This window comes from Dreissena polymorpha, chromosome 12 (genome assembly GCF_020536995.1).
Source record: "Dreissena polymorpha isolate Duluth1 chromosome 12, UMN_Dpol_1.0, whole genome shotgun sequence".
Taxonomy (NCBI): domain Eukaryota; kingdom Metazoa; phylum Mollusca; class Bivalvia; order Myida; family Dreissenidae; genus Dreissena; species Dreissena polymorpha.
Window position 1 is genome coordinate 34101904 of NC_068366.1, and position 27479 is coordinate 34129382.

Genomic DNA, 27479 nt, shown 5'->3' on the forward strand with positions numbered 1-27479 from the left:
CCAAATTTGATCTTTGACTTCTAATAGTGACACTCATGAGGTAGGGAGACAGGTGTTGGGTGCCACATGCTCTCTCATTTTGGTGGTCAATTGTGTTGAGTTATTTTAAAATTGAATGTTGAATTACCACAGACAGGACAAGCTGTGTTATGACCAACTTGACCTTTGAGCATGTAAAGGTGGGCTTTAAATTTATGGTAGAGAGACAGTTGTTACAATCAACTTAATATCTTAATAGCATTTGTGGCAAATTATTTGGAAATTGTGTGTGAATATGACAACTGTAGTTCCAACAAGCTCGGACACATACAAAGCTTGATGCACACACGCACATATACACTGGTCTGGTACCACTAATTTGAGTGTTAACTGGGATGCCGGTAAATTGTATTTTTTTTATTTTCCTGCATATAGGATGTAACACTACACAAACAAGAAACCACATTTCATCGCGATATCTTTAAGACAAAAATCTGTCACTGCGGGTAATTGAACAAGAGCATCACAAAACGGGTGCCAAGCTCGGCTGCGGGTGCAGTTTTGAAAAAATGAAAGCTTGTCAGTTTTATTTTTATTTTTTTAGAGGTCACAGTGAATTTGGCCTTTGACCTAGTGACCCCAAAATGGGTGTGGCATGTAGAACTCATCAAGGTGCAGCTACATATGAAGTTTCAAAGTTGTAGGTTGAAGCACTTTGATTTTAGAGCCAATGTTCAAAACCTTGACAAAATGTTAAGGTTTTAGCACGACGCGGACGACGACGGACACGACACGACACGACAAGCTGGCTATGACAATACCTCGGGTTTTCTCCGAAAACAGCCAAGCTAAAAATTGTTGTTTTAGCAAATGTTAAGTGGGCAAAAGAAGTATTGGACAAGACAATATTTATAGTATTTTCACATTTGTGGCAAAAATGAGAAAACAATTTAAGATCCAAGGTATGTACCCACTATAACAAATTGACAAAATTTAATGTCAACAAAAAATCAAACTATAGTAATTGAATAAGACTTTTCACAGAGGAACACCCAAATGTATGGGACATGCAGTAACGTTTGTTATTCATCACATATTCAGTCATTGGTTAAAGTTTGTCTGAGTACATTTGTTGCCTTTCAATAAAAAGGCAATATGACTTTGATCAAGACATAGGCATTTTCTAAATGATATCTATTGAAAGACAAGTGCCTTAAACAAATAATAGCATGAAAACAGTCTTGAAAGCATTTTCATTAACTTCAGGATTTTGATATATTGATACTCAAACGCTAACATGAATAGGTTTAAAATGAGTTACTTTGATCCTCTCATTCTTACTTTGGCAATATTAAAGTCGTAATATATTTATGACAGTGGATACATTTTTTGTGAAAATGTGTTGATCAACATTAAAAAAAAACTAAATTGTTTATCTATGCCTTGTTTTTTTAAAGTATGTAAATCCAAAGGGATTATTTAGATTATGTCTTGCCTTGTTGCTGCAACATACAATCAATATCTTATAATAAATTGCTAGAAGCCCATTTTTAATCGGTAAAGATTAACTCTTTTCAATCCTTGCAAATCGTTTCAAAACAATAAATCAAAACCAACTCTGACATGATTTAAGCAAGTCAACAAGAACATATTGGACTAATCTCATGTGCCATGGTGAAAATCTAAATTGATTTGATACAATTACAGTGCATGGGGCAGGGATAGAGACAGCAAAGCAAATAATTCTATCCTTTATTCTCTTAGTTACTGGATAGCTAGCTGCAGACCATTTATGTAAAAAAAAACTGTGACTGTTTCTGGTTATCTGGACAAGGTTATAAATAAGCGGTTAAAACAAACATTTTAGCACATGAAATAACTTTTCCAAAACAAAAAGGTTCAAACTACTTATTTTTGGTGTCTAAACACTACAAAAGCCACCAATTTTTTTCTCTTACAATTAAAGGGGACACTATGATAATTTCCTGCACAATATTACGCACAAAACAATTATAAACATACATGTGACATGTTTAAAGACTAAAAAATACTCATACATCCATTTAACATCTTCACATTTAACATTTTAACCATATGCAATCATGTCAGTCATATGTACCTTTGATGTTTCAAAGACTTCGTTGAGCTGTATGATGTTGGGGTGTGACACCCGCTTCAAGATGGCCACCTCCCTCTCCAACAGTTTGATTCCTGACCCTCCAGCCTGCAATATTCATGGAAGGTTAAATCACAATATTTCACCACACAAATAATCCATTACATTAAAACAAGAGCACCGCCTTGAGGGTGCACTGACCGCTCATCTATTTTCTTTTTAAAGGTGAAGGGACTCTCATTTTCAATCACAAAGGAGAGAGGGGTGGAGTGAAGAGGGGTGTATAGTGTGGGGGGTGCGATAGTTGTACGGTATTTCAAACATAAAATAATAAAAATAAATATTTGTGTTTTTTAACCGTTTCAAAAAAAAAAAAATGGGGAGGTGGGGTGGGGGAGGGGTATAGTATAGTGTGAGGGTGTGGTGGTCATTTGTGAGATGATCTTAAAAAAAAATTAGGGGGGGGGATTCAGGGGGGGGATTCGGGGGGAGGGTGGGGGGGTCTAGTATAGTGTGAGGGTGTGGTGGTCATTTGTGAGATGATCTTAAAAAAAAAAAAAAAAAAAAAATTAAGGGGGGGGGGGGGGGGAGGGCACGGGGGATGGTTTGGGTGGAGTCTATTGTGGTATGTCAGGTAAGAGTAGTTTTGTCAAAGTATCAATCAAATCTAATCATAAATAAAGAAGTTATGGCATTTTTAGCAAAATTTAATAATTTGACCTTGAGAGTCAAGGTCATTCAAAGGTCAAGGTAAAATTCAACTTGCCAGGTACAGTAACCTCATGATAGCATGAAAGTATTAGAAGTTTGAAAGCAATAGCCTTGATACTTTAGAAGTAAAGTGGATCGAAACACAAAATTTAACCATATATTCAAAGTTACTAAGTCAAAAAAGGGCCATAATTCCGTAAAAATGACAACCAGAGTTATGCAACTTGTCCTTTTACTGTACCCTTATGATAGTTTGCGAGTGTTCCAAGTATGAAAGCAATATCTATGATACTTTAGGGGTAAAGTGTACCAAAACACAAAACTTAACAAAATTTTCAATTTTCTAAGTATAAAGGGCCCATAATTCCGTCCAAATGCCAGTCAGAGTTACATAACTTTGCCTGCACAGTCCCCTTATGATAGTTAATAAGTGTTGCAAGTACACTTTGTATGAAAGCAATAGCTTTGATACTGTAGGAATAAAGTGGACCTAAACACAAAACTTAACCAAATTTTCAATTTTCTAAGAATAAAAAGGGCACATAATTCTGTCAAAATGCCAGTCAGAGTTACATTACTTTGCCTGCACAGTCCCCTTATGATAGTTAGTAAGTGTTGCAAGTATGAAAGCAATAGCTTTGATACTTAAGGAATACAATGGACCTAAACACAAAACTTAACCAAAATTTTCAATTTTCTAAGTATAAAAAGGGCACATAATTCTGTCAAAATGCATGCCAGAGTTATCTAACTTGGCCTGCCCAGTCCCCTCATGATAGTAAGTAAGTGTACCAAGTTTGAATGCAATAGCATTGATACTTTCTGAGAAAAGTGGACCTAAACGCAAAACGCCGACGCCAAGGTGATGACAATAGCTCATAATTTTTTTTCAAAAAATAGATGAGCTAATGAAACAAAAAACATGTGCTTCTTTTGCCAGTGTTTGTACAAAAATCATACAGGAACACCTATTTAAACTTTGGTTCCAAGGATGTTTACAGACGACAAGGAATGGAAAACAGGTGAAAGACAGAAACAAGGGCACAATAAGGGCAATTTTACTTGCAATAAATTGTCTTATGCAAAAGACTAGGTGTGAACAAAATAATAGATTTGTCCAGTGCATGTGTATTTTGAAGTTTACGAGAAGCGTGTCCAAACACTCCTAACTAATGAACTATTTGACTCACAAAAGTTGGGCGAATTTTGAATTTTAGCTGCCATTTCCAGCCATTTTTTTTAACGACCAATGTTTTATGATTGTTAGTGTTGTCTTGTGTTGTGTGGGGGAAACCCCACTTGTCCAGTAAGGTGACCACCAACCAAACAAAAATGCTTCCTGAGGAACGGAGAAGGAACCAGAGACGCCGTGGTGGGATGCACATGTTCTAACCACTTTGCTCATCGGACAGCTAGATAATCAATTTTTCATTAACAAAATGTGATGAGAAATAAATTTTGATTATCTTTTTTCATATTTTAGAGCAAATTGGAAGCAAGCATTACACATTTTTCAAAGTCCTCTATAAATATATCACACCAAACACTCACCTTGTCCTTATTGACAAACTTCATGGCCCACATGACGTTGGTGGACTTGTGGCGCACCTGATAGACCTTTCCAAACGAGCCCTGACCCAGTTTTCTGACGTTCTCGTACATCTCCCAGATCATGGTCTCGTCCTCGAGGCGGGTGTGCGGGATCGTCTTGTCCGCACTGCCCTTTCGCTGCAGCTGACCTGTGGTGGATGTCATCCTTTTTCGTGTGGAAATCTCATCTGCAATTAGAAACACAGGAAATTAGAGAAACAAATAAATTGATGCATTTTTGAGATGAGAACCTTCTGGGTGTGACCAGACAAGAAATTACTGTCACGGTTACATAAGATGACAGACAGTTTGATAAAAGAAGACAAACATAAATGTGATTCCATAATAGTCATTACAACAGAAATTAGGATTTTCAGAGAATAATCAATTCAACAACAATCTCTTCAGAAGTCCTTAATCCATAGTTTGCCACAAGGGCTGGTAAGCTGGTTACTTTTAATGATATATGAATTCCAATTTAATTTTCAGTAAACAAACAAGAAAACCGCATAACGGTGCCACGCTCGGCTGCGGGTGCAGTTTTTAGTAAATGAAAGCTTGTCAGATTATTTTTTTTAGAGGTCACAGTGACCTTGACCTTTGACCTAGTGACCAAAAAATGGGTGTGGCATGTAGAACTCATCAAGGTGCAGCTACATGTGAAGTTTCAAAGTTGTACGTTGAAATACTTTAATTTAAGAGCCAATGTTCAAAACCTTAACAAAATGTAAAGGTTTTAGCACAACGCGGACAGCGGACGACGAGCTGGCTATGACAATACCTTGGGTTTATCTCCGAAAACAGCCGAGCTAAAAATTGGAACTAATTTTTTTTTACTACAAGCGCCAGTATTCTGGATATGTTTTCGGGACCTCATACAGTTTCACATACTTTTGCATGGGCTGAAGACTTTCTACCAGATTGCCACGTCAAAAAATACTATTTGAGCACACAAGAAAAAGATTCCACAAGAGAAATAATGATTCCATAAAAGTTGTTAAGATAATACAAATTAACACAAATTATGCTTTTTCTGCAAGAAAAATCTTCAACAACAAAATACACTCTGACATTACAAAAACAAGAGGCCCATGAGGGCCTGAATCGCTCTACTGGCTGGAATCAATAGGGCTCAAGCCCTTGATAGTATGAACAATCTGAGTAAGTTTTAAACAAACAGACCCAAAATGGGAAATTCATCGCATAAACAAGAAGAAACCTAAAATTTAAACTTAAAATGGCTCCTTTTCAACAATAAGTTGTACAAATTTTCTTCACTCTCAATGGGGTTCTGGCCCTTGATGATATATAACATCCGTTGGAGTTTCAAAAGGATTATGAGAACTTTATATGTAAACAAACAAGAAATGTGTTTGTCGGAAACACTATGTCCCCTTCTGCGACGCTTTGATTTTTTATTTATTTTTTACCTTTGACCTTGAAGGATAACCTTGACCTTTCACCACTCAAAATGTGCAGCTCCATGAGATACACATGCATGCCAAATATGAAGTTGCTATCTTCCATATTGCATAAGTTATGGCAAAATGTTAAAGATTTTCATTTTTTTCTCAAATTCAAGAGGAGATAATTCTGGACTTACAACTCCGATATTGCTCATTTCCAAAAGGGTTTGACTCATCATTCAGATAAAGACACTGTGCAAGTTGGGAAATGATTGGATGAAAACTGTGGACTTTATTGCGTAAACAAGCCTTATTTCACAATTTTCTCAAATTCAAGGGAATATAATTCTGGACTTTTTATTCTGATGTCACCCATTTTCAATAGGGTTTGAGTCCTCATTAATATCAACACACTGAACAAGTTTGAAGAGAATCAGATGAAAAATGTGGACTCAATCGGATAAACAAGAGAAAGTCTAACGCACAGACAGACAGACAGACAGACAGACAGACAGACAGACAGACAGACAGACAGACAGAGAGACACCATGCCATCCCATAAGCTCTTCTGGCCTTTAGCCAGTAGAGCTAATGACATGTTTGTCTTTTCTTTGAACGCAAAATGTTGTAAAAATTTCAAATTTCATACACTCTCTACAACAACTAAATAAATGCAATTAATGTACACATCTGATTGCGCTCCTTCATGTGTGTTTAAGTGCCTCTCCAAATGAGAAATAAACAAACTGTGGGAAATTTAAAACCTATGAATGGATAAAACTATACCTATTTTAACATTCCCATAAATGTACTGTACCTTTCCGCACCCAGAACTGTCTTTAGCATGAAACTGATATCAGGACTAAATTTTTTTCTACTAATTGTTCAATTGGAAGTTTGTTATTGGTACATTTTTGTTCACCAGTTACATCCTGTTTCATTTCTTTTTATGATTATTAAATCCTGTATAAGGCAATACACATCTTTTTCTTAACATAAACTACAGCGATATTTTTTGCCCAATTGAGAAAAGTACAGGAACATCATGTACCAGTACAATTGGCAAAATTGTGTGAGGAAATCCCGGAAAATGGGAAAATTCGCGTCGTGAAGTCTTCATATTGGGAAATTGGTGGAATTGATTTTTTGCTCCCAAAAACTTTAAAATAGGTATCTAAATGGTAACAATTAAAATCTTATAGCCTTTATGGAATATCTCATAGCCATGACCCAATATATCATAGCCACATCTCAATATCTCAAAGCCATGACTATATCTCATAGCCATGACTTAGTATATCATCACTATAGCTTACTCGAAGCCACAACACAATATTTCGTAGCCAAGTCATAATGCAGGGTAACTCTCAATAAATTTTTAGCTAACAGGCCCTAATGTAAAACCAACAGGCCTTCTAGGGGTGTCCGGGAGCATGCTCCCACTGAAAATTGTGCACTTGATTTCCTGCATTTTGGGCCATTTTATGGCTATTTTAGTGGTCAACCAGGCTCTTAAATTTGAGCATTTTTGTGTGCATTTTATGAATTTTAGCTTTTTTAACTAACAAAAGATAAATGGAAAAGCTTTTTATTACTTTTGTAAAATTTTAACTCAACATGTGATGAACAGAACGTCCAAATATTTTACTGCTCTTTGACCGATTCCAATATGCGCCTTTTCATTGTTGTTGTTGTAATGTGTTAAGGGAGATAATGAAGCAGCGTCTTTATTTAATAGCAAATAGGAGGAAAATTACAGAAAAGACACGCAAATTTCGAAGTCAATTGCCGATTTTCCAAATCTGAGCGATTTTCAACCGGCCCAAATCTGATTTCAAACGCCCGATTTTGCCAGCGGCCGGCTCTTATTGAGAACCCTGCATAATGTCACATAGAAAAGACATAATATCTCATAGGTAAACATAATATTTTATAACCTAGTCTATAAATCACATAGCCAAGACATATTATATCATAGCAAAGATGTACACTATCAGAGCCAAGAAATCATATTTCACAGCCATATTAACCAAGACATTAGTAATCAAGTATTACTTTACTGAATGCCTCATTCTATTTAATCTAACACATGCAACCAACTGTCATCCACTGCACAAACAGCCTACTGCACATTAAGTCAACTGCCATCCATCGCACCATCGCAGGCAATTATTTTTTAACATTAGTGATATATGAGCTGATGAATTCAGTTAAATGAACAACATCAAGACTCAGCGTTTTTTTTCCCCAAAGGGGAAAGGTACCTGTACCCCTACAATTGGGAATTTTTCGAGTCGTGAAATCTTCAAATTGGGAAAAAAAAACGAGTCGCGAAATCAATGAATTGGGAAAAATTCGAGTCGCAAAATTGATGAAATGGGAACCTTTAAAATGCATGTAATCTATCATTAGGGGCTATATTCTGCATCACAAAGCATTTTAAACTCTAGGTTTTGACAGAAAAACTACAGTACGGTTATGATATTTCGACTATCGTATCATGTCATGTGAAAATTGTGTTATTGCCACTTCAGTTAGAATGTGCCCGTCAATTGGAAAAAATATCTTCCAGTGATAGGCATAAGCACTGAGGTTGCATAAAAAATAATATTAATAATTTTTTTTAGCCCTTAAAAGTCTTACAAGCCCTGCAATGTTTCATGTGAGTTAAATTAAAAACTTAAAAACTAAACAAAAACAACAACAATGGATCTTGTACTGGTTTGACATCTTTTAACAATAGACAGTGAGAATAGTCACACGTAACCAAAATGAGTTTTTAGAGTGGAATGCTTTAACAATAATTTTTAAAGGTAAGTCTTATATTTTGTTTAGATTTTTTTTCAAATCATCAAATAAGATATAAAGATCATGTGACATTTAATGCTTATGTATATGTTGTAAATAACTATAGGATTTTACACCCATGTCTCATTATTTTTAATTTTATGTTAAACTTTTATTTGTTTATATCCGTATCCGAATAGTTACTGTCCGGATTTGACACTTAAAAAACTATACATAGAAGTAATATGCGCATTTAACTCAATACGGTTACGTTTTTTTAATGTCAACGAAAAATTAGTGTTGAGAAAGTTTATTGATGTAAGGAAGACTGGTCTTAGCGATGGAATTCTTTCACGGGAAATATCGATCACTCGTCGCGGTTATGTAATCCATTCACATTTTACACAGCGGTTAGAGTTGCGCCCCATTTGAAAAGTTTTGTTTACTTTCTACGCAACAATGTCCGGCGAAAATAAATGGCCGAAAATGAAAGGCTCGACAATATCAAAAGATATTTCCAGCGAAAATAAAAGGCACTGGCTATTGGGAACGGCACCTAAAATGGTTCGGAACGGTAGATATCGAGATTGGGAAAGGTCCGGTGCTAAAATTGGGAAGCCTCCGGTAGGCTTTGGGAAAGGTACCGTTCCCCGGTACTAGTTAAAGAAGGAAAAAAAACGCTGAGACTAACTCAAGACAGACAAGAACAATAACAAGGGTAGTAACACTGAAAACACTTGAGGGATCTTTAAGCTGAATCACAAACAGCAAAACACTTATAACATTTTTTTTATAGCATTTATCTGTTCAAACTTTACAAAAACTCCCCAATTTTATCCTGTAGAAAAAACCTGTCTTATCTATTGACATAGCATGTAATTATGAAATCCTATTCAAAATAAGAGCAAACAATTTGACATTTAGAGTTGATCAAATTACTGTGTCAAAAAATAATGAACAAGGTTTTATGAAACTGTATCACAACTGAGAAATGTCAAGTTGTTCGATAAAATACTTAATGAAGTTATTTTCTTATTGACTCATTGAAATAGTATCTTTTTTTCGAAGTCAATAACAGTAAATAATTTAAGTAGGTTATTATCAGTTACTTAAAATGTATCAACGTCTTCATAAATCTGATGCCTTTTTAGTTATGGATAATAGCCTACTTAGGTTTAAAAATAGTAAAAACTGAATTGAAGCTTTAGAGATTAGTTTAATGGAATGGATTTACAACAATAATAATTATCTAGCCATTATGCAATGCATTGATATTATAACCAGAAATAGAATAAGAAACAATGATTAATCAAAAGCACAACCAAAGGTATTTAAGCCATGAATTAAAACTGTTTTAAGGCTTATTTGCTACCAATAATTAAGGGTCCATTTCTAAAGCTGTAGAAAAGGATTTTTCACCAACAAATCATAAAAAAGATTTTTTAGAGAGGTTGCATCAATGTATGCAAGTGGTTGTGTGGTCCGATATGATCAGGCTCATGATCTTATGTGAATTGTGTAGCATGATCATGGATATGATCCGATTTCAGTGGCTGTGTTATTTAACCCTTTCCCACTCGGAGGCAAAATGAAAATGGCTATGTACAAACAGCATAAAACCAGAACAGCCTGTGAGTAACTCCCAGTCTGTTCAGGTTTTATGCTGTTTTCTGCTCATCAGTATCTAAGGGTTGGAAATAAAGCCTTTAAAACTTGCTTCATGTAAGAAAGGTCTTTAATTATATTTAACTTTATAAGGGAATAAAAAACACGACAAAATATTTATCTAAGTGGTAAAGACTGAGGGTTCAACAAAATCTTGTAGTTTATTTTAGATGCCCTTTTAAAGTCCCCGTTTGTGGAAAAGATTGTTGTATTGCATATAAATCGAATATCGAGAAATAAACTTTACAAAAATTCATTGAAATATATTTTTTATCGAGGTTGGTATAATAAATTTGGTCCAAATCGGTGTTGATTCGATTAAAATATATATAAATGATCATACATACATGCAATAGGCGAAAATCATTGCAGTGTCGCGAAGTATGCAAATTATATCTATATTTAGCTTTCGCTAAACATTTATTAGCATATGGAAGATAAATACATAGATTTAGCAAAAACGTAGCGTTGCAACCCAGTTTCCGTCTGTAACAGATGTGTTTGCATTTGTTCTTTACTTCTCTCCGCTAAATTTGCCCGTATCCGCAATTTTGTTTGCTTAGGTTTGAATAAACGTGCCAAATCATAAATATTAATTAGGTCGTTTTCGTACTTTACCGTACTCGACCCCAAAATAAAAATTGCTATATTGTTTGTTTTCGACCAATTTTAATTGGATTTTCAGTGATATCCTCAATAAAAACATGTTTTCTTACGATTCTGTCCATATATATCTCCGCAAATCGGGACTTTAAAAATAAACATCACTTAAGGCTATATTGATGTGTTTTGATATATCAATTGATTATATTACTGGTGTTAATTCAATATTGCAGACCACAGACAGCTAGCTAGTATCATAATATTATCATGTCAATATATACATATAACAAAACTCACAGAAAAAAAGGATATTTCTACAGTTTAATAGATTTTAATTCATATATAATACTCCAATTTCAATATAATTATGGTTTCCTGTTCATTACCCACTTTCCTCCTTTCTTTTGGCTTTGTTTTCTTTGGGTTAAATAGGTAACACAGTGCTCACTCAGATGACCTTGTCAGGCATAAAATACGTAGAAAATGAACACTAAAAAATCTTCAGTAATTCTTTAACCATTCAGCTCTAATGAGTATTTATCTGTTGATCTATTACCAAACCTTGTAACATTATTTGGCCCACATTCCGTCCTTGTGAAATTTATTTGGCAGCAGAATTTGTGAGTTGTCCAATAATCATGTGTATTTAAATAGAGCAAATTGTAGAAAATTGGGTTAACATATTAAACATAAGTGTATAGCAAAACTGGCATTACTTATTTCCCTATGATCACTAGGGCTTGTTCTTTTCAGTTGACAATGTCAAAAGTACACAAAACAATGGTTCTGAACTTAAAAATCATAACAAGACAGTTTTCAAACCATAACAAAATGTTAACTATTGATTATAAATACATACAATTGCACAATCATTGCATGTTAAGTTTCTTACCTATAAATTAGTTAATGTGGTATTCACTGTCATAACAAAACTTATTTAAGAACATCAAAACCTTTGTGCAGTGGAACTTTTATATGCAGCATTTATAAGTACAATTTATAAACATAACATGCAGTAAACTTCGGAAGAACACACATGTAAATACTTTAAATATGTATTGATGATTTATTTTTGGCAAGTTACCCTTGATGTTTTCATTTTATTTTTCACATAGTATTCTGTGTTTTATCTATAGATACATTATCATAAGTATCTAAATATTAGAAGTTAGTCAGCAAAACTGGCCTTCAATCAGTAATACCTGCAGGTGTGATGCTGCTAAGCTCTGGGCAAAAAGCAACACCTGCAATCTTTGATCTCAATGATTATTTGTTATACATTGTAAAAGGAAAACCAATATTAATGATTTAATGGTCAACATTACTTGACCGATCAAAATATAACCCCCGCTCACCATGACTACTTCCTACAATACTATGAATAGTATCAGGATCAGACAGGGAATCAGATGAACATGGCTGGGAACAGAATAGACATAGACCCAAGAAAATCACTGATTTCACTTTGATAATGTAATTTTACAGTACAGCTAACGCGGCACAAACATAATCCGCAGCTACGCCACAGCCAGATTATAAGTACGCGGCGGCCGAATCGTGTGTTCACGCCGTGTATCGCCGTGGCACTCGGCATCAATACGCGCAACGACGCCGAGTCTGTATTAACCTCGCGTACTTTCGCGGAGTAAATCCGCCGCATACGTACGCGGCGGATCGAGTTTTAAGATATCCACCTACATGTACATACATGTATGTGTAGCGTAGAATACATTACGCGCAACTGTTAATGTTTCGTTCGATTATCATTATTAAATTTGTAATCCGAAACACACTTCCAACACTTTTAATGCTAACGCGACCTTTGGCAAATTCAAATAAACAGTGCTAAAATATCCTTTGTTTCATAAAAAGCGCGAGAAAATTATGCAGACATGTAGAACGTCGTTTGGAAAGTTTGGGTGTATTTTGTGTTGTATAAATACATGAACATCACGTCAGGCATAAATCGCGTGTTCAGTGGAAAAAAAAACGCCCCAATTAGACGTTATTTCATCATCTCTATAACAAGTAACAAATGCCAAAATGTATTTGATACTTAAGGAAATATCGAGAATGTTTGTGTATTGTAAATATTTACCAGCATTTGCTTTAAAACTGGAATATACGGGATTATCGGGTAATTAGTAGCGATATTAACTGTATAATATGAACAAAATAAAACGTGTTTATATACGCATATTCAAACAATAGTTATAATAAGCTAATAATTAACAAAACAACAAATACGTCGTCACCGTCTTGATTATTGATGTGGCTTCAAACAGCTAATTTTCTCAGCTTAAATATTATAGCAAAATCAACATGCATTTAATTTATAAATCCACCATATGCTGGAGCCTTGACCACTTGTATGTGCGAAAACATAATTACGTGACCTTGTTTATGTGTGAAATACATACACTACGGGCGGGAAAAAAACTTAATTGGCCAGACACATTAACTATGCTTACATGTATATGCTAATACAATCCGCGCACAATAAATTAATTATGATTTTAATTATTATTATAATTGTTCTTTCAAAATTTGTTAACTACATGTAACTAATAATTTTAAAAAGATTGTTTATTTCATGATGCGCATCGACTCGGCATCATGTCGCGGATTGCGGCATGCCTCGGCAGACAGATGCGAAGTTTCGCGGCAAAATGCGACTTGCCGCCGCATACTGACGCGGCTTCAACGACTGACGCGGCATCGACTCGTTTCGCCTTGCCGCCTCGGATCGCGAAATACGTTTGTTCCGCTTTGGCTGTACTGTAAATCAGCAATGAAATGTCCTAAATTATAAAATGTGTAATTACATATGGTAATAATCCAAGTTTGTCTTAAAATTAAAGCAAATATTGAATTTAAATCAATTTAAAGAACATTTCTTATTTTTCTTAATCTTACGTCTAAGAATTGTTTGGTGAATATAGGCTATATGTTCATAAAAGAATAATGATCTCATAATTTATAAGGTTAGGGAGAAATATGTTGACATCCAGTCTGAAAGAACACTAGTTGAAATTGCATTCTCAATCATAAAAAACACATCTCTTATATAATGACACCTATCATAAAGTTTTATGTTCAAGTTGACATTGTTTTAAAGAAGTAATTTAAATGAGTATTTAAAGATAAAAAACTAAAAATAGTTGCTGTAAATATTGTAGAGACTGTAATTACCACATAAAGAACTGCACATAGCTAAATAAGCCTCCGTTAGAATTGATTGATAAATTTTGTCGTGATAATTGTTAAAATTTGGAGTTTGAAACTTTAACATCTTAAAGACTAGCCATTCAGAAAGCATCAATTGTTTGACTGCAATGCCTTGCACAAACTTCTGTATATTGCAAATGTGGTGTGTCTGATGTCTGCCCCTGCGAAATGTTGTTCTGCAGTTCACGAATAATTCGTGAACTGTTCATGAACTGAGTTCATGAATTGTTCACGAATAGTCAGTGAACAGAAAATGAGCCACGTCTGTGAAATGTTCTTGAAATTTTAGTTCATGAACTGTTCATGAACACTAATGGCATGAAGTGTTCATGAAATATTCTTGAAACTTAATGGCATGAAGTGTTCATGAACTATTCTTGAACCCTTATGGCATGAAATGTTCATGAACTATTCTTGAGCCATTATGGCATGAAATGTTCATGAACTATTCATGAACATCAATGGCATGAAGTGTTCTTGAACAGTTCATGAACAACACAATTCTTGAAAAATTCTTCAGGGTTTTGCTGTTCATGAACAGTTCATGAACATTTTTTTTCTATTTTTCAATGGCTCATTTTCTGTTCACGGACTGTCAGTGAATAGTCCATGAACCATAGTTCTTCAAGAGTTCATGAACTGAGGTGGCATGAAGTGTTCATGAACTATTCATGAACAAGAATTTGTCAATTTATGCAAAGGTTACTCAACAAACAGGTCAGGGTAAGAAGAAACAAGTCTTGTATTAGCACTTAACATATTGATAGCAACATATAACAATAATTTAAATATAACACTAATAACTGAGATACAAGTGGTTTGATAATACTCTTTAAATTTCATAATACAACTTTGCACTATATGTTCATGAATAATTCATGTATTGAAAAGATTATGAATTGTCTCATTTTCAGTTCAAGAATCATTTACTAATCAATGGTTTCTCTGAAATGGTTACACTTACAGTGCCAAAGAACTTGAAATGGAACCAATGGCTGATCAGTTCAGCCGGTAATTTATTAAAGACTTACATTTTCAAATATAACATAAACCATGTGCCTTCCATTTCAACTTCCTGTGCACACAATATTCTTCCTTTGTAAAAACAGCAATGCAATGTACATGTTTTAGTTCTTGATATCATCTTAAACCGTTCTTGAAATAAGATGTCCTTAAAACGTTCTTAAACTTGTCTTTTAAGTCTTCCAAGAACAATGACAGATCCTTTTAAGAACATATTGGATTCTTAAAAAGTCCATCATATGTTCAAAAACATTGTGTAGACCTGTTTAAGAACATCAGAAGGAAACACGTTGTTCAAAAAAGTTCTTAAAGTGTTCAAGAATAGTTTAAGAATAATTCAAGAACAGGAAAGGTCCTTAAAAAGTTATTGAGCTGTTCCTGAAGGCAGTTCTTGAACAGTTCTTGTACAAATGTTCTTAAAATTCTCTAGAACAGGTCAAGAACTCTTACTTACAGTGGTGAAAATACTATGCATATTCATACTAACTTCACAGGTTTCACAAATCTACAAGATTAGTATGCTAGACATTTCAATATTACTTTCAAAAATATTTATGAAACATCTAGCACAAAGGAATTCATGAATTATTCATGATGGATCCTCAAAGTCTGTCTCAGAAAAGTCATCGGAAATAATTGTTCATGAAATGTTCATTACTAAGTATTTATGGTTAGATGAAGAACTGTTCATGAACTTTGAAGTGTTCAACAAAAATTCATAAACTGTTCATGAACGTGTCTTAAGAACAGTTCATGTCCAAAAGTTCATGAACCAAGATCAGGAACTTTTTGAGAACGGTTCATGAACAATTCCTGATTGGCTTGAAGTGTTCATGAAATCATTAACAACATTTCGCCAAGGTGAGATTGATCAGAGCAAATATTCTTTTTAAACCAATTGTATCTGTCCATGTTTTATACAGAATCCTTTTAACAAGTGCCGTATGACAAGGTTCAATTGACAATGTGCTTATATCCATGGATAAAGCTAGACATCAATTACATTTAGGACTTGCCTTGGAGAAGTTCATTTGTATACTTTCAGAAGGCACTGAAGGACTTAAGTAAGTCCAGGTTTTCTAAAGTGACCTTGACCCTTTGCTTCATTTTAGTCCAGAAATTCAACAAACAAAAAACTACTGTGAGTTTATTTTGTTCAAAACTTCAATGTATTTCTGTTTGTATTAATCCTGTATGTCGCAACCCATGTTTGTTCACTGCTTTTATCAGTCAGTTTTCCTTTTGATATTGCTTCAAAAAAAAGATCTGACAATAAATACAGCCATCAGCATAAAGAATCTACAAAGACTATTTAATCTGTACATTTTAACATTCAGCAGAGAGTTGATGGTTGTTATGAGTAAATTCTATTCAATGTGTATTTATTATGTGTAAATCAACATTGATTTAGGGTACACAATTTACTTTCAATGAATTAAGTACAATAGTTGGGCTGTTTCCTGTCAGTCAGAAACAAGAGCTGTCACCATAGGATGACTTATGCCCCCTATAAACGCTTGATAGAAGTTATGAGCTTTTTTCGAAACCTAAACACAGATTTCGAAACCTAAATGCGGACTCTAAGTTCAAGTTCAAGGTCACAGGGGTCAAAATTTGTGAAGGTCTTGTCCATATACACATGCATGCCAAATATGAAATTGCTATCTGAAGTGACATAAAAGTAATGAGCTTTTTTCGAAACCTAAACGCAGATTTCTAAACCTAAACACAGACCCTAAGTTCAAGGTCAAGGTCATAGGGGTCAAATTTTGTGTGCGTATGGAAAGGCCTTGTTCATAGACAAATGCATGCCAAATATGAAATTGCTATCTGAAGCGACATAGAAGTTATCAGCATTTTTCGAAACCTAAACGCAAATGTGTGACGGACAGACAGACGGACAGTCCGATCACTATATGCCCTCCTTCAGGGGAACATTTTGGTATCTGTTGCAGTTGTTGTTTGTTTCCGTTCACTGATATGTATTAAACAGTATGGACAAAAATGTTCACTCCTCAGAATATAGCTCTCTTACCCACTCAAATCAGCAGCTGCTCTATTTTAACAAAATACCACCATTATTTTGGAACATGTAAATAAACTCTTACTTAAACACATTTTGGAATATACCTACAGAATAACAAAACATATTCAAAACATATTTATCTGGCCAGCCAAAGACATCATCAAACATGCATGGTTTTCAGCGTTTTGCCCAAAACAGTACACAAATCGATAACGTAAAACAAATTCATCTAAAGTACCACCTTATATTGCTCAATTTATCACAAAATGACTTACATATCCCACTTAACACTTCTAATTTCTAATCCAAATAGTCTGTAGACTTGGGACCATATTATAGCTCCCATTTTTCTCTATTTACTTCCATATTTAACAAAACACAAAATTTTGATTTCAAGTATTTCACTTCAAATCTTCACTATAAAGCATGCATACAAATTCAGTATGTGTGTATGATCTTTTCAATGCTTAGCAGAAACGATTAAAAACAGATTACTGACATAATAATTGTCAAACACTTCTGAACTTTAACCCAATGGGTTTGTCTCACTACAAGAGTAATTGTTTTAATTGTTGTAACAATATAGCGATCAGAGTCGCAATCATGTAAGCATTATTGATTTTGTTGCAACTATAGGACTGAAGAACCTTTTGTTTAAGCAAAGAACAACTATCACACAGTTCTATGCTTTTGAAAGATAATATTTTAATAAGTTAATTACGAGTAAGATATTAACCAATATTTACCAATGTTGCCGTTTGTTTTCTATTAAGAGTACACTGCAAAAAAATAAGAAATATACAAATCTAATAAATTAAAAAAAATGCTGGAATATTTTAGGCACAACACATTTTTTATTCAACAGGATGTTGTAAAATCAAGTATATTATTTGAACTCTGCCAGCATGTGAATTATATGACTTATACTATGAACTATAAACAAGGTAGCTGCTACTACTGACAAAAAATATTGTCTCACGATCTTCAAAGCATTATTATTAAAAATTGAATTTGCTTCCATCAAACAAGTCATTGTAAATTCTGCGAAGCAACGCTTTATGAAACCTATAAATATGAAATACTTGTTTGTGGGTTTATAAAAAAAAAAATTCCAAATGATTTCATGATAACATCATTTAAGTATATTATATCTTACATCAACAAAAAATATGCAGAAGTTTGATAATTTTGAGCTTTTACTGTAGACTGATATGACATCGTACAAGTGGAGGTTCTTGCAGGAAAGGAATATGGAACAAATCAAATTCCTCCCAATATTTACATACAACAAAAAACTGAACATTATATCTTTAAGGACTACACAAGATTAGATCTCTCAAAGATTGCAATGCTCTACATTTTAAATATGCAACAAATCAATAACAGGTGAAAAATTGAGCAGGATAAACAAACGTCGTCACTGAAGAGCGGACAAAGCATTGGTTTAGCACACAGGCATTGTATTTTCATATGCTTCTCTATCAGACAGAGTAGCTATATCACTCAACCTTACAAATCTGGATCCCCTAGCCCCTTATCTGGCAGTTAGCCCCTTACTACTCTGAGCCCTCAAAATATCGATACCTCATTCCCTTATCTGGCAGTAAACCCCTTACAAGTAAAGGACCACAAGCAAGGTCATAATATAAACATTAACTCTTTCAGTGCTGGAACCGAATTTTGAAGGCCTTTGCAAACAGTTTGGAGAATGTGGCGTCTCATCAAGATCAAAACAGTTTGCTATTCTGATAGTATTCTTTGAAAAAAATTGAAGAAAATTTTAGAAATTCAGCAGACAACATTTTAGCAGACGACAAATTTCCCAGCATGCAAAGGGTTAAATGCTTAAATTCAGTGTATGAGGCAAAATGACAATCGGTAAATAATTATTAAACTGTATAGAATTATTATAAAATCAAAAGTTTGAAAACCAGCAACAACTGTATAAAGTTGTATTTTTAGAATTATTTGCATTTATTTGCAAACAGTGTAATGCAATCTGTGTGACAAAATGACGGTTCATGAGTATATTTAATTCATTTTAACTAATAGGTTTTTTTTACATAGTATTTATTTCATTTTGGACAGTTTCATTTTAATAAAATTGTGATGATTCATTTAAATATTGCAATAAAAAACAAGCAGATTGTGAAAAATTCAGTAACTAATTTAGGTGAGATGGCGACAATACCATAATACGATGACGACTGAACGACAATGCGAAAGTACGATGGCGACAATGCGATAGTACGATGGCGATAATGTGATGATACGATGGCGACAGTACGATATGACTGTCTGATTGTCGCCATCGTACTATAGCGTTGTCGCATTGTCGCCATTGTACTATCGCATTGTTGCCATTGTACTATCGCACTATCTCATTGTCGCCCTCTGATTTAGCGTTGTCGCCATCGTACTATCGCATTGTCGCCATTGTGCTATCGCACTATCGCATTGTCACCCTCTGGATTTAAATGTGTAACCATAATGGCCCTAACGGTATTCTGTAATATTGCTTGATTTACCATCAAAGATCAACCTAATACATCTACAACGAGACAATTTATTAATGAATGTCATGTATAGTAATAAAGTCATGTACAATACGATAGCATAATTGATCTCAAGTCCTTTTCATTTATGTTCACTTTACTAGTTTTCTAACATAATTAAGTCAAGTAAAGAGGCCAACAATGACTTTAGTGTATTGATGTCCCTTTCAACAGAAACCATAAACCATAGTCAATTTTAATGTCCTGTATATTCATTTTAATCATATACAAATAATTTTACAAGCCATAAAGCCTTAACTATTGCTGTAGTGATATAATTTCATAACATATGAAGCGGACACTGGTCTTGGTTCAATGAAGGATTATCGCCATTATAATCTTTCATGAATACAATGGGGCAGGGGAATAAAATTAAGTTGGAATGAAAACATGATAAGCACTACTGTATTACAGTTCAAAGGCCCGCTATTTTGACCATTTTTGCTAGCTTGAGCTGATAAAACATTTTACAAACAAGAACAGTGTGAATATTAAAATATTAAAATACCAAAGAAAGGCATGGAAGCAAAATAGAAGTGTTTAATTAGTTACAAAGTTGAAATTATTTCACTGTTATTTCCAATTAATTAAAATTTCAAACTTTTTTCTGGTCCGAATATTTTGTCTAATTTAACTATAAACTACATTAATTAACTAATTGATATAATTGAGAAGAAGAGGTTTGCGATGGCCTTAAGCCCTGACCTAGGTTCAAGGTGTGCAGATCGTTGAAGGCTTGACCTGGTCACCACGTTTTTGACCTTAATTAAACCAGATCCATACTTGACCTTAATTAATTAATATTGTTATGATTACCGGTAATATTCTGACCTGAGGTTCCACCAAGATTCTTCGTCAAAAATGTTACTTTTAAAGTGATAATTTTCTTTTTTTAAAGATTGGACCCAGTGACTTTTTTGTGACCTTACTTGACCCAGATTTAATCTTTGCCTAGATATTGTCAAGATAACCATTCTCAATGATTTTCATTAAAATTGAACCCTGTTAGTGAGGCTGTTTCTGTATAAGTTATACTTTCTCCCTGGGTTTAAAGCAATCTTTAAAATTGTTTGAAACTGCTGACCTGACTGAGACCAAAAACTGCTAATGATAGCCATTGTTATATAAATCAAGGGCCTTAATTATACACCTCCTATGACAATTTGATAAAATATGCAACTGGTATAAGAAATAACAACTCCAAATTTCAACATGAAATTTAATTGCCTATATGAAAACTGATGAAAATTATGATTTCAAATAGTGCAAAGGCCTTAAAGGGATCTTTTCACGCTTTGGTAAATTGACAAAATTGAAAAAAGTTGTTTCAGATTCGCAAATTTTCGTTTTAGTTATGATATTTGTGAGGAAACAGTAATACTGAACATTTACCATGGTCTAATATAGCCATTATATGCATCTTTTGACGATTTTAAAACCTAAAAATTATAAAGCGTTGCAACGCGAAAAGATTGAATAATTTGGAGAGTTCTGTTTTTGTCGTTAAATTTTGTGAAACTACGAAGATTGCTTATATAAGGTATAAAATACGTCAAATATGTGTACTCGGCGGAATAGCTCAGTAGGCTAAAGCATTTTTACTTTAGGACTCTGGCAGGACTCCAGGGGTCACTGGTTCGAAACCTGGTCCAGGCAATGTTCTTTTCCTTTTTTTAATTTTATTCTTGATTTTTTACTGGAGCTTTTACGATCCAATGTTTACATTTATCGATATAAAGCATTTAATGAATAAGTTAAAAAATGCCAAAATCTGTGAAAAGGCCCCTTTAACTATATAGTCCAAGGTGGATTTGGTTTATTAACGCTTTTCAACCATTTATGATAAATTTCTGCCCTCATTTTTGAAAAGATCCTATAATAAGGTAAGACTTACTTGTAAAAGGTAGTTACACATAAAAAGACTAATATTTGATCATTCAAGGGCTGTCACAACACAACTCAATGCGCCATTTAACCATTTATCAATTTGTGTAAGATATTAGTTATACAAACATTTGCATTAAGTTTTATAAAGCTTGGATAAAAAATGTTGAAATGAGAGATTAGCAACAGATGTCAAAGAATAACCTACATTTAACTAATGACAGTAACCAAATAATAAAATCTGCCATGTTTAATAGAGGGCACAACATATCTAAATGCCACTGTTTTGAAATGAAATATTTAATAGACTAATTCGAGAATGACCTAGACGACGTTGAAACACAGGAACACTTATCTTTGGCACCTCCAAAATAGCACATTTAAAATCCTAGACCCTTTCCCATTCGGAAGCAAATAAAACGAGAGCGCCGATGGCGCTGAAAGCATAGTTGCAAGATACAGGGAAGATGCTGCTGAAGTAAATGTTTAGGTCAAAATATACTAAATAGTTTCCTTATATGTTTCGATGTAAAAGCGACAACTTTGAGCGAAAATAAATACAACATTTTGCACAAAGAGACCCCCATAACCATACCTTTTCTTGACGGGCATTCTTAGCTGAATCGATTTAAGCAATAAAAAAGATTTGTCATGTTCAAACCAAAAACAAATTCGACTCAAATCAAAATCGACTGTTTTTGCGCCTTTTTCGGCCGTTTTCTAGTGGATTGTAACCTTTTGCAGTGCCATTTTTTACTTTAATCTCCAACTTTATCCTATTTAAGGGATTAAGTAGTGAACACCTATGCTTCCCCTATCAATATCTCCAAACGATAAAACCAGAACAAAGTGTACAACATGCCTTCGAGGAAAATATGATGATTTGTTTAGAAAGTACAGCCCTTCATGACTCGATTATTTAGTATATTGTAGCCTTAACGATTGCTGACATCACGAGTCGCCCCCCTTGTTAACAAAATGCTCTATTTTTAGAAACGGGAATTCCAAATAGTGACGAATGTGAATGGTTACAAAATGACATAACTATGAAAATAAATACGTAGAATTACATTATTTCACGCATACCATTATGCAACCATCCGTTTTCTTTTCCGACTTGATACATTTACAGCTTTCCATTTAATATTTTACAGACACAGCACTCGTCCAGAATTCACGCGAATCCATTAAATCCGATGCCACATTTAAACCGTTAACTCTACTCGTAACGTAAATTTCTGGCTCAAAGTAAAACATTTTAACTTCAATTAACACATCTCTTACTTTTAAACTCTACTTCATCAAATCCATAGAAAGGCACGTCAGAATCCATGTCATAAATCAGAAAACATTCATCGTACTCCGCCATTTTTTACACATTTTCAAAGAATAAAAGTGCTTTATGCCCCACTTCCTGCTGAGAATATGTTTTAATTTCTATTTATAATTAACCGATGAAATGTTCCATATACTTTAACCAGGGCCTTATTAATTCAGTTATGTAAACATTTGACCTCTCACAGAACAGTAAACGAAGGAAATAGAAATTGGGATCCCATATAGATCTAAATTAGGTGTGAGGTCACTATCAACAAGAACAGAATTGTTTTACGAACGAAATTTGTTCTAGGTTATAAGAAGATTTTTTGACATAAAACGGTCTTAGAAAAATTCACTTAAAACGGTGTCAGTAATATTCTTGGAAGAAAACGTTAGAAAAACGTTTCCCCCAAAAAAATTGTAAGAATTACCATATGCTAAATTAAATAGATATTTCGTCTGATTTTTGATCAGGTAAGGCTTCAGAACGGTTAACCGACCGATGTGGATTTTCAAAATGTGGTATATACCTTAAGCATAGGTGCAAGCACCTATGCTAAAAACAGCTATGTGCAAACAGCTATGTGCAAACAGCATAAAACCAGAACAGCTTGCAAGTAACTTGCAGTCCGTTCAGGTTTTATGCTGTTTGCTGCTCATCAGTATCTAAGGTTGGAAATATAGCCTTATAAACTTGAATTTAGTAAGAAAGGTCTATAATTAAATTTAACTTTCTAAGGAACTACAAATGCGTCAAAATACGTCTCTAAGTGGGAACGGGTTAAAAATCACATGTTGTATCAACCATTATTACCTCAATGAGACTCACCTCCTTTACAAACACTTTGATATAATGTGGCCCATAGCATGGTATGTGTGTAGGTAGGTTACGTTTAATCAATTTTTTTTTATTTTTTTTTGTAATGTAGATGATTGATGATCAATGATGAATACACTTAAAGACTGTCCAATAAAAACAGTTCATATAACATCCACCCTTATCATTTGTGAAGCCATAACAAAGAGGATGAATTGAAACTTAAGTTGTTTAAAGCTGATTGAAGAGCAACTTTAGGGTGTTGCCAAAAAGATGCAGCATGGGAGTTAACACTCGAATGTCTTTCCAGTGAACTTGGGAACAAAAAATCATCAACAACTCAAAAATATTTGGGGTAGGGGCAGTTTGGTCGGGTTATACAAAACAAACAATATTTTAAGGATGGCCTGGATGAAAAGGCATAGTTTGTACCTGCAGAATGGATGGATTTTAGCAAAGTTGTAGAGATCCAGATACGACTTTGGTCCTATTTGATGGTTATTTTAAGTGCCTGTTTATGAAACTTTCGCACGGCATTAAAGCAAAATTTCACTCACTTTTAAAGCAGAAAGATATCAGCCAAGACCACAATAATTCCACCAATTGTTTATAAGGTATGCAAAGAGTATATAACTCATAAAGACAATAATATAAAAATGGTTCAAATTCAAAAACTTGTTCTACATCCAACAGTTCATGTCTTCTAACAGTTAGTTTGTACAATATTTGCATATGATAATAAGTTTTGTTTTGGGTTGAAAATCAATTTTTACTAACACTTGTAAGCATTATGTTATCAAAAATTATTAATAATCAATTTCTTAACTTGTTTTACATTTACTGTTGTGAAAAAACTTATAATCAGCCAAAAGTTTTATTTGGAACGATTTTAAGAATTATTTTTCTGACTGGCTATTTAAGTGAATTAAAAAATAAACACACTCATGAACTTAACACTAATTTTAATAGTATAGACATCAATCTTTCATTGCTGAACAAGCAAACAAAACTTTTCAAAACAACAGCAATCATAATATGAATGTATTTTTACCTGAGAAAACAAAGTTTAGATGCCAATATATCCAACCCCATTAAATACTTAACATCTGAAAAGTTCCCCATTCAGAGTATTGCCCTTTTCAATTCTTAAATGAATGGAAAATAAAATAAACACTGTGCCATTGTAATCTATAATCTTCAATACCTTTGCGTTAATTAAGCAAATATTGAAATCGCCTGAGTAGTTAATATTCACAATTTCGTTTCAAAATGCATTAGTTACCAAATATTTAGTTAATGTGACTGATTAAGTTAAATATTGATGAAGTTGGTTTTAGTTTTGAATTTCACTTGAGTTCATGTGTGTCATTAAATGCTTTATATAATGATAAATGCAAACATTCAGGATCTACAAAGCTCCAGTAAAAAAAACAAGAATAAAATTAAAGAAAGAAAAAAAGTAACCCTCAACTGGGCTCAAACCACTGACCCCTGGAGTAAAAGTCTATCGCTTAGACCACTTGGCCATCCGTGCTCATACAATTAGTTATGTATTTTATACTTTATATAAGCAATCCTCGTAGTATCACAAAATATAACGACAACAATAGAACTCTCCAAATTATTAAATCGTTTTGCGTTGCAACGCTTTATAATTTTCAGGTATTTAAACCGTCAAAAGATGCATATAATGGATATTTTAGAGAATGGTCAATGTTCAGTATTACTGTTTCCTCACAAATATCATAACTACAACCAAAATTTTGCGAATCTGAAACAATTTGTTTAATTTTGTTATAAATTTACCAAAACGTGAAAAGGCCTGGCCCCTTTAACTGCTTCTTGAAATGAATGTGAATGACTACAAACCCAGTCTATTTTGTTTAAAGAAATGTACATTACCAGTACTCTTCGTAGGCAGATCCAAGGGGGGGGCTGACGCAGCGTACTGGCCCCCTAAAATTGCCAAAAATAAAGTCAATTCATTTGATGTTTAACACTTAACTTGATATAAATCACCTATTTAAACTCATTTTTCTTGTTTTTCGTACAAAACATTTCCAAATAATAACACTAAATGTTTTAACTTAAGACTCTCTGTCGCCCAGTTTTTCAAGTCGAGCTTTGCCATTCTGATGTATCCCTCTTTTTGCACATTGATTCTCTTTTTGCTGCATTTTATGTCAACAAAGCTCGAGAAGTGGTTGTCAAAGCCTTCAAAATCACTAAAATCGTGGAGCTTCCAGGGGGCTTCGCGCCCCTGGACCGACTAGGAAGGCTTTGCCCTGCACCCATCGGGGGCCCTATCGGCCCCCTACACCCCAGCAAATATCCCGCCCCCCCCTAACCAGAAATCCTGGATCCGTCCCTGCTCTTTTATAAATATGAAGAACAGGTTCTGTCACTATCTGATTACATATAACCAAACAATCTTCCTGTGCCATTGAAAAAGATCTTTGTAAACGAAATGTGAATAAAAATGGTGTGATACTTCAGTCAAAGATTATTTAATGGCTGCTGTGGAAAAATTCTTGAATCAAACACACTTTATACATTTCGAAAAAGGGTGTCAGTCTTTACAAATACACAATTATCAGAGTTATGGGAATAACAGATGGAACCTTTCCTTAAAACAAACAAACAAAACATTAACAACAACAAAAAAAGAGTAACAACTGTTAAAATATGAAAGCATGACTTATGTCTCTTGCTCATTGCACTTCCTCAATCAAGTTTGAAGTTGATACCCAGGCCTTTTCCTAACGTATCTACGTGTCCGATAAACAGACCCATTCCCAAAATAAAATTGTAAAAAAAACCTCCCAAAATAAAATTGTAAAAAAAAAAATTTTTTTGCCTGCAAATTTCCAAAAAAAGCAATACAAAAATTAGAAACAAAATAAGTCCATTATGATAATTATACCTAAATGGTATGTCAATTACATCTAACAAAGTATGAAATTATATTACTATAATTTATATGATTTTGTTCTTATCATTTTAATTATTTTTAAGAGTAATATGGATTTATTTTTGTTCCAAATCAGCAGACTTTTCAAGCAAAAAATGCCCAATCCCAAATGGGCACTTTTTCCCAAAACGGCAAAATAAAGGCCTGATACCTCTTCCAGTTTTCAAGTTACCATATTCGTTCCATTTTACATGCATGCCCTATTAAACGTTCATTCCTAAATACATGTCTACCATTCAAGGGAAAAATAAGAAGGAACCCTAACAGTTCATTTGCCTCTATTGTTTACTCACACCGAAACAAAAGAGAATCACTTACTGCCGACACAAAAAATTTTGGTAAATGGTATTGAGAAACATGATAAATTTAAATTCATTTAAAAGCACTAAGTATTCCTATGGTTTGAGGACTTTAGATCAATGTACATCTTTATCAACTTTTATGCATTTTTTATTTAATAACAATGACTATTAAATAAAATGGTTAGTAAACAAGCGATTGTCATTAGTATTTTCAAATGCAAAATAATTAAATTTGCAGTTAAAAACACATTGCCAAATGTTCTCACTCAAGAAAAGTTTAAATAATTCTAGCTACAAATAAACACTTCTAATGTATTTTGGATAAACCCATTGTCCTGATTAAAAGCAGTACATGTAATAAATTATGCTTCTTCATTTTAGAGTGTTATGTCATCCTCATGGAAAGCCTAGTCCTTAATATTCAATTGCAGAGTAAAAACTATGTAGTTCAGAGAACATTAAGATCTTTAGTTTAGGTAAAAAAATGGAAGTGTGT

General features: G+C 33.8%; 1 protein-coding gene across 2 annotated transcripts in view; it reads right to left on the reverse strand.

The window, feature by feature from the left end:
- Nucleotides 1-27479, reverse strand: part of LOC127853690 (serine/threonine-protein kinase 33-like) — a 64206-nt gene that overhangs the window by 31380 nt on the left and 5347 nt on the right. Inside the window, exons 2-4 of one of the 2 annotated variants that reach the window (XM_052388406.1) lie at nt 25613-25666; nt 4358-4584; nt 2099-2203 (exon numbers count right to left, since the gene is read on the reverse strand). In XM_052388406.1, the coding sequence (XP_052244366.1) occupies nt 2099-2203; nt 4358-4561 (309 nt within the window). In that variant the 5' untranslated portion in view covers nt 4562-4584; nt 25613-25666. The remainder of the gene's footprint in view (nt 1-2098; nt 2204-4357; nt 4585-25612; nt 25667-27479) is intronic. The other variant, XM_052388408.1, reaches the window with a different exon arrangement.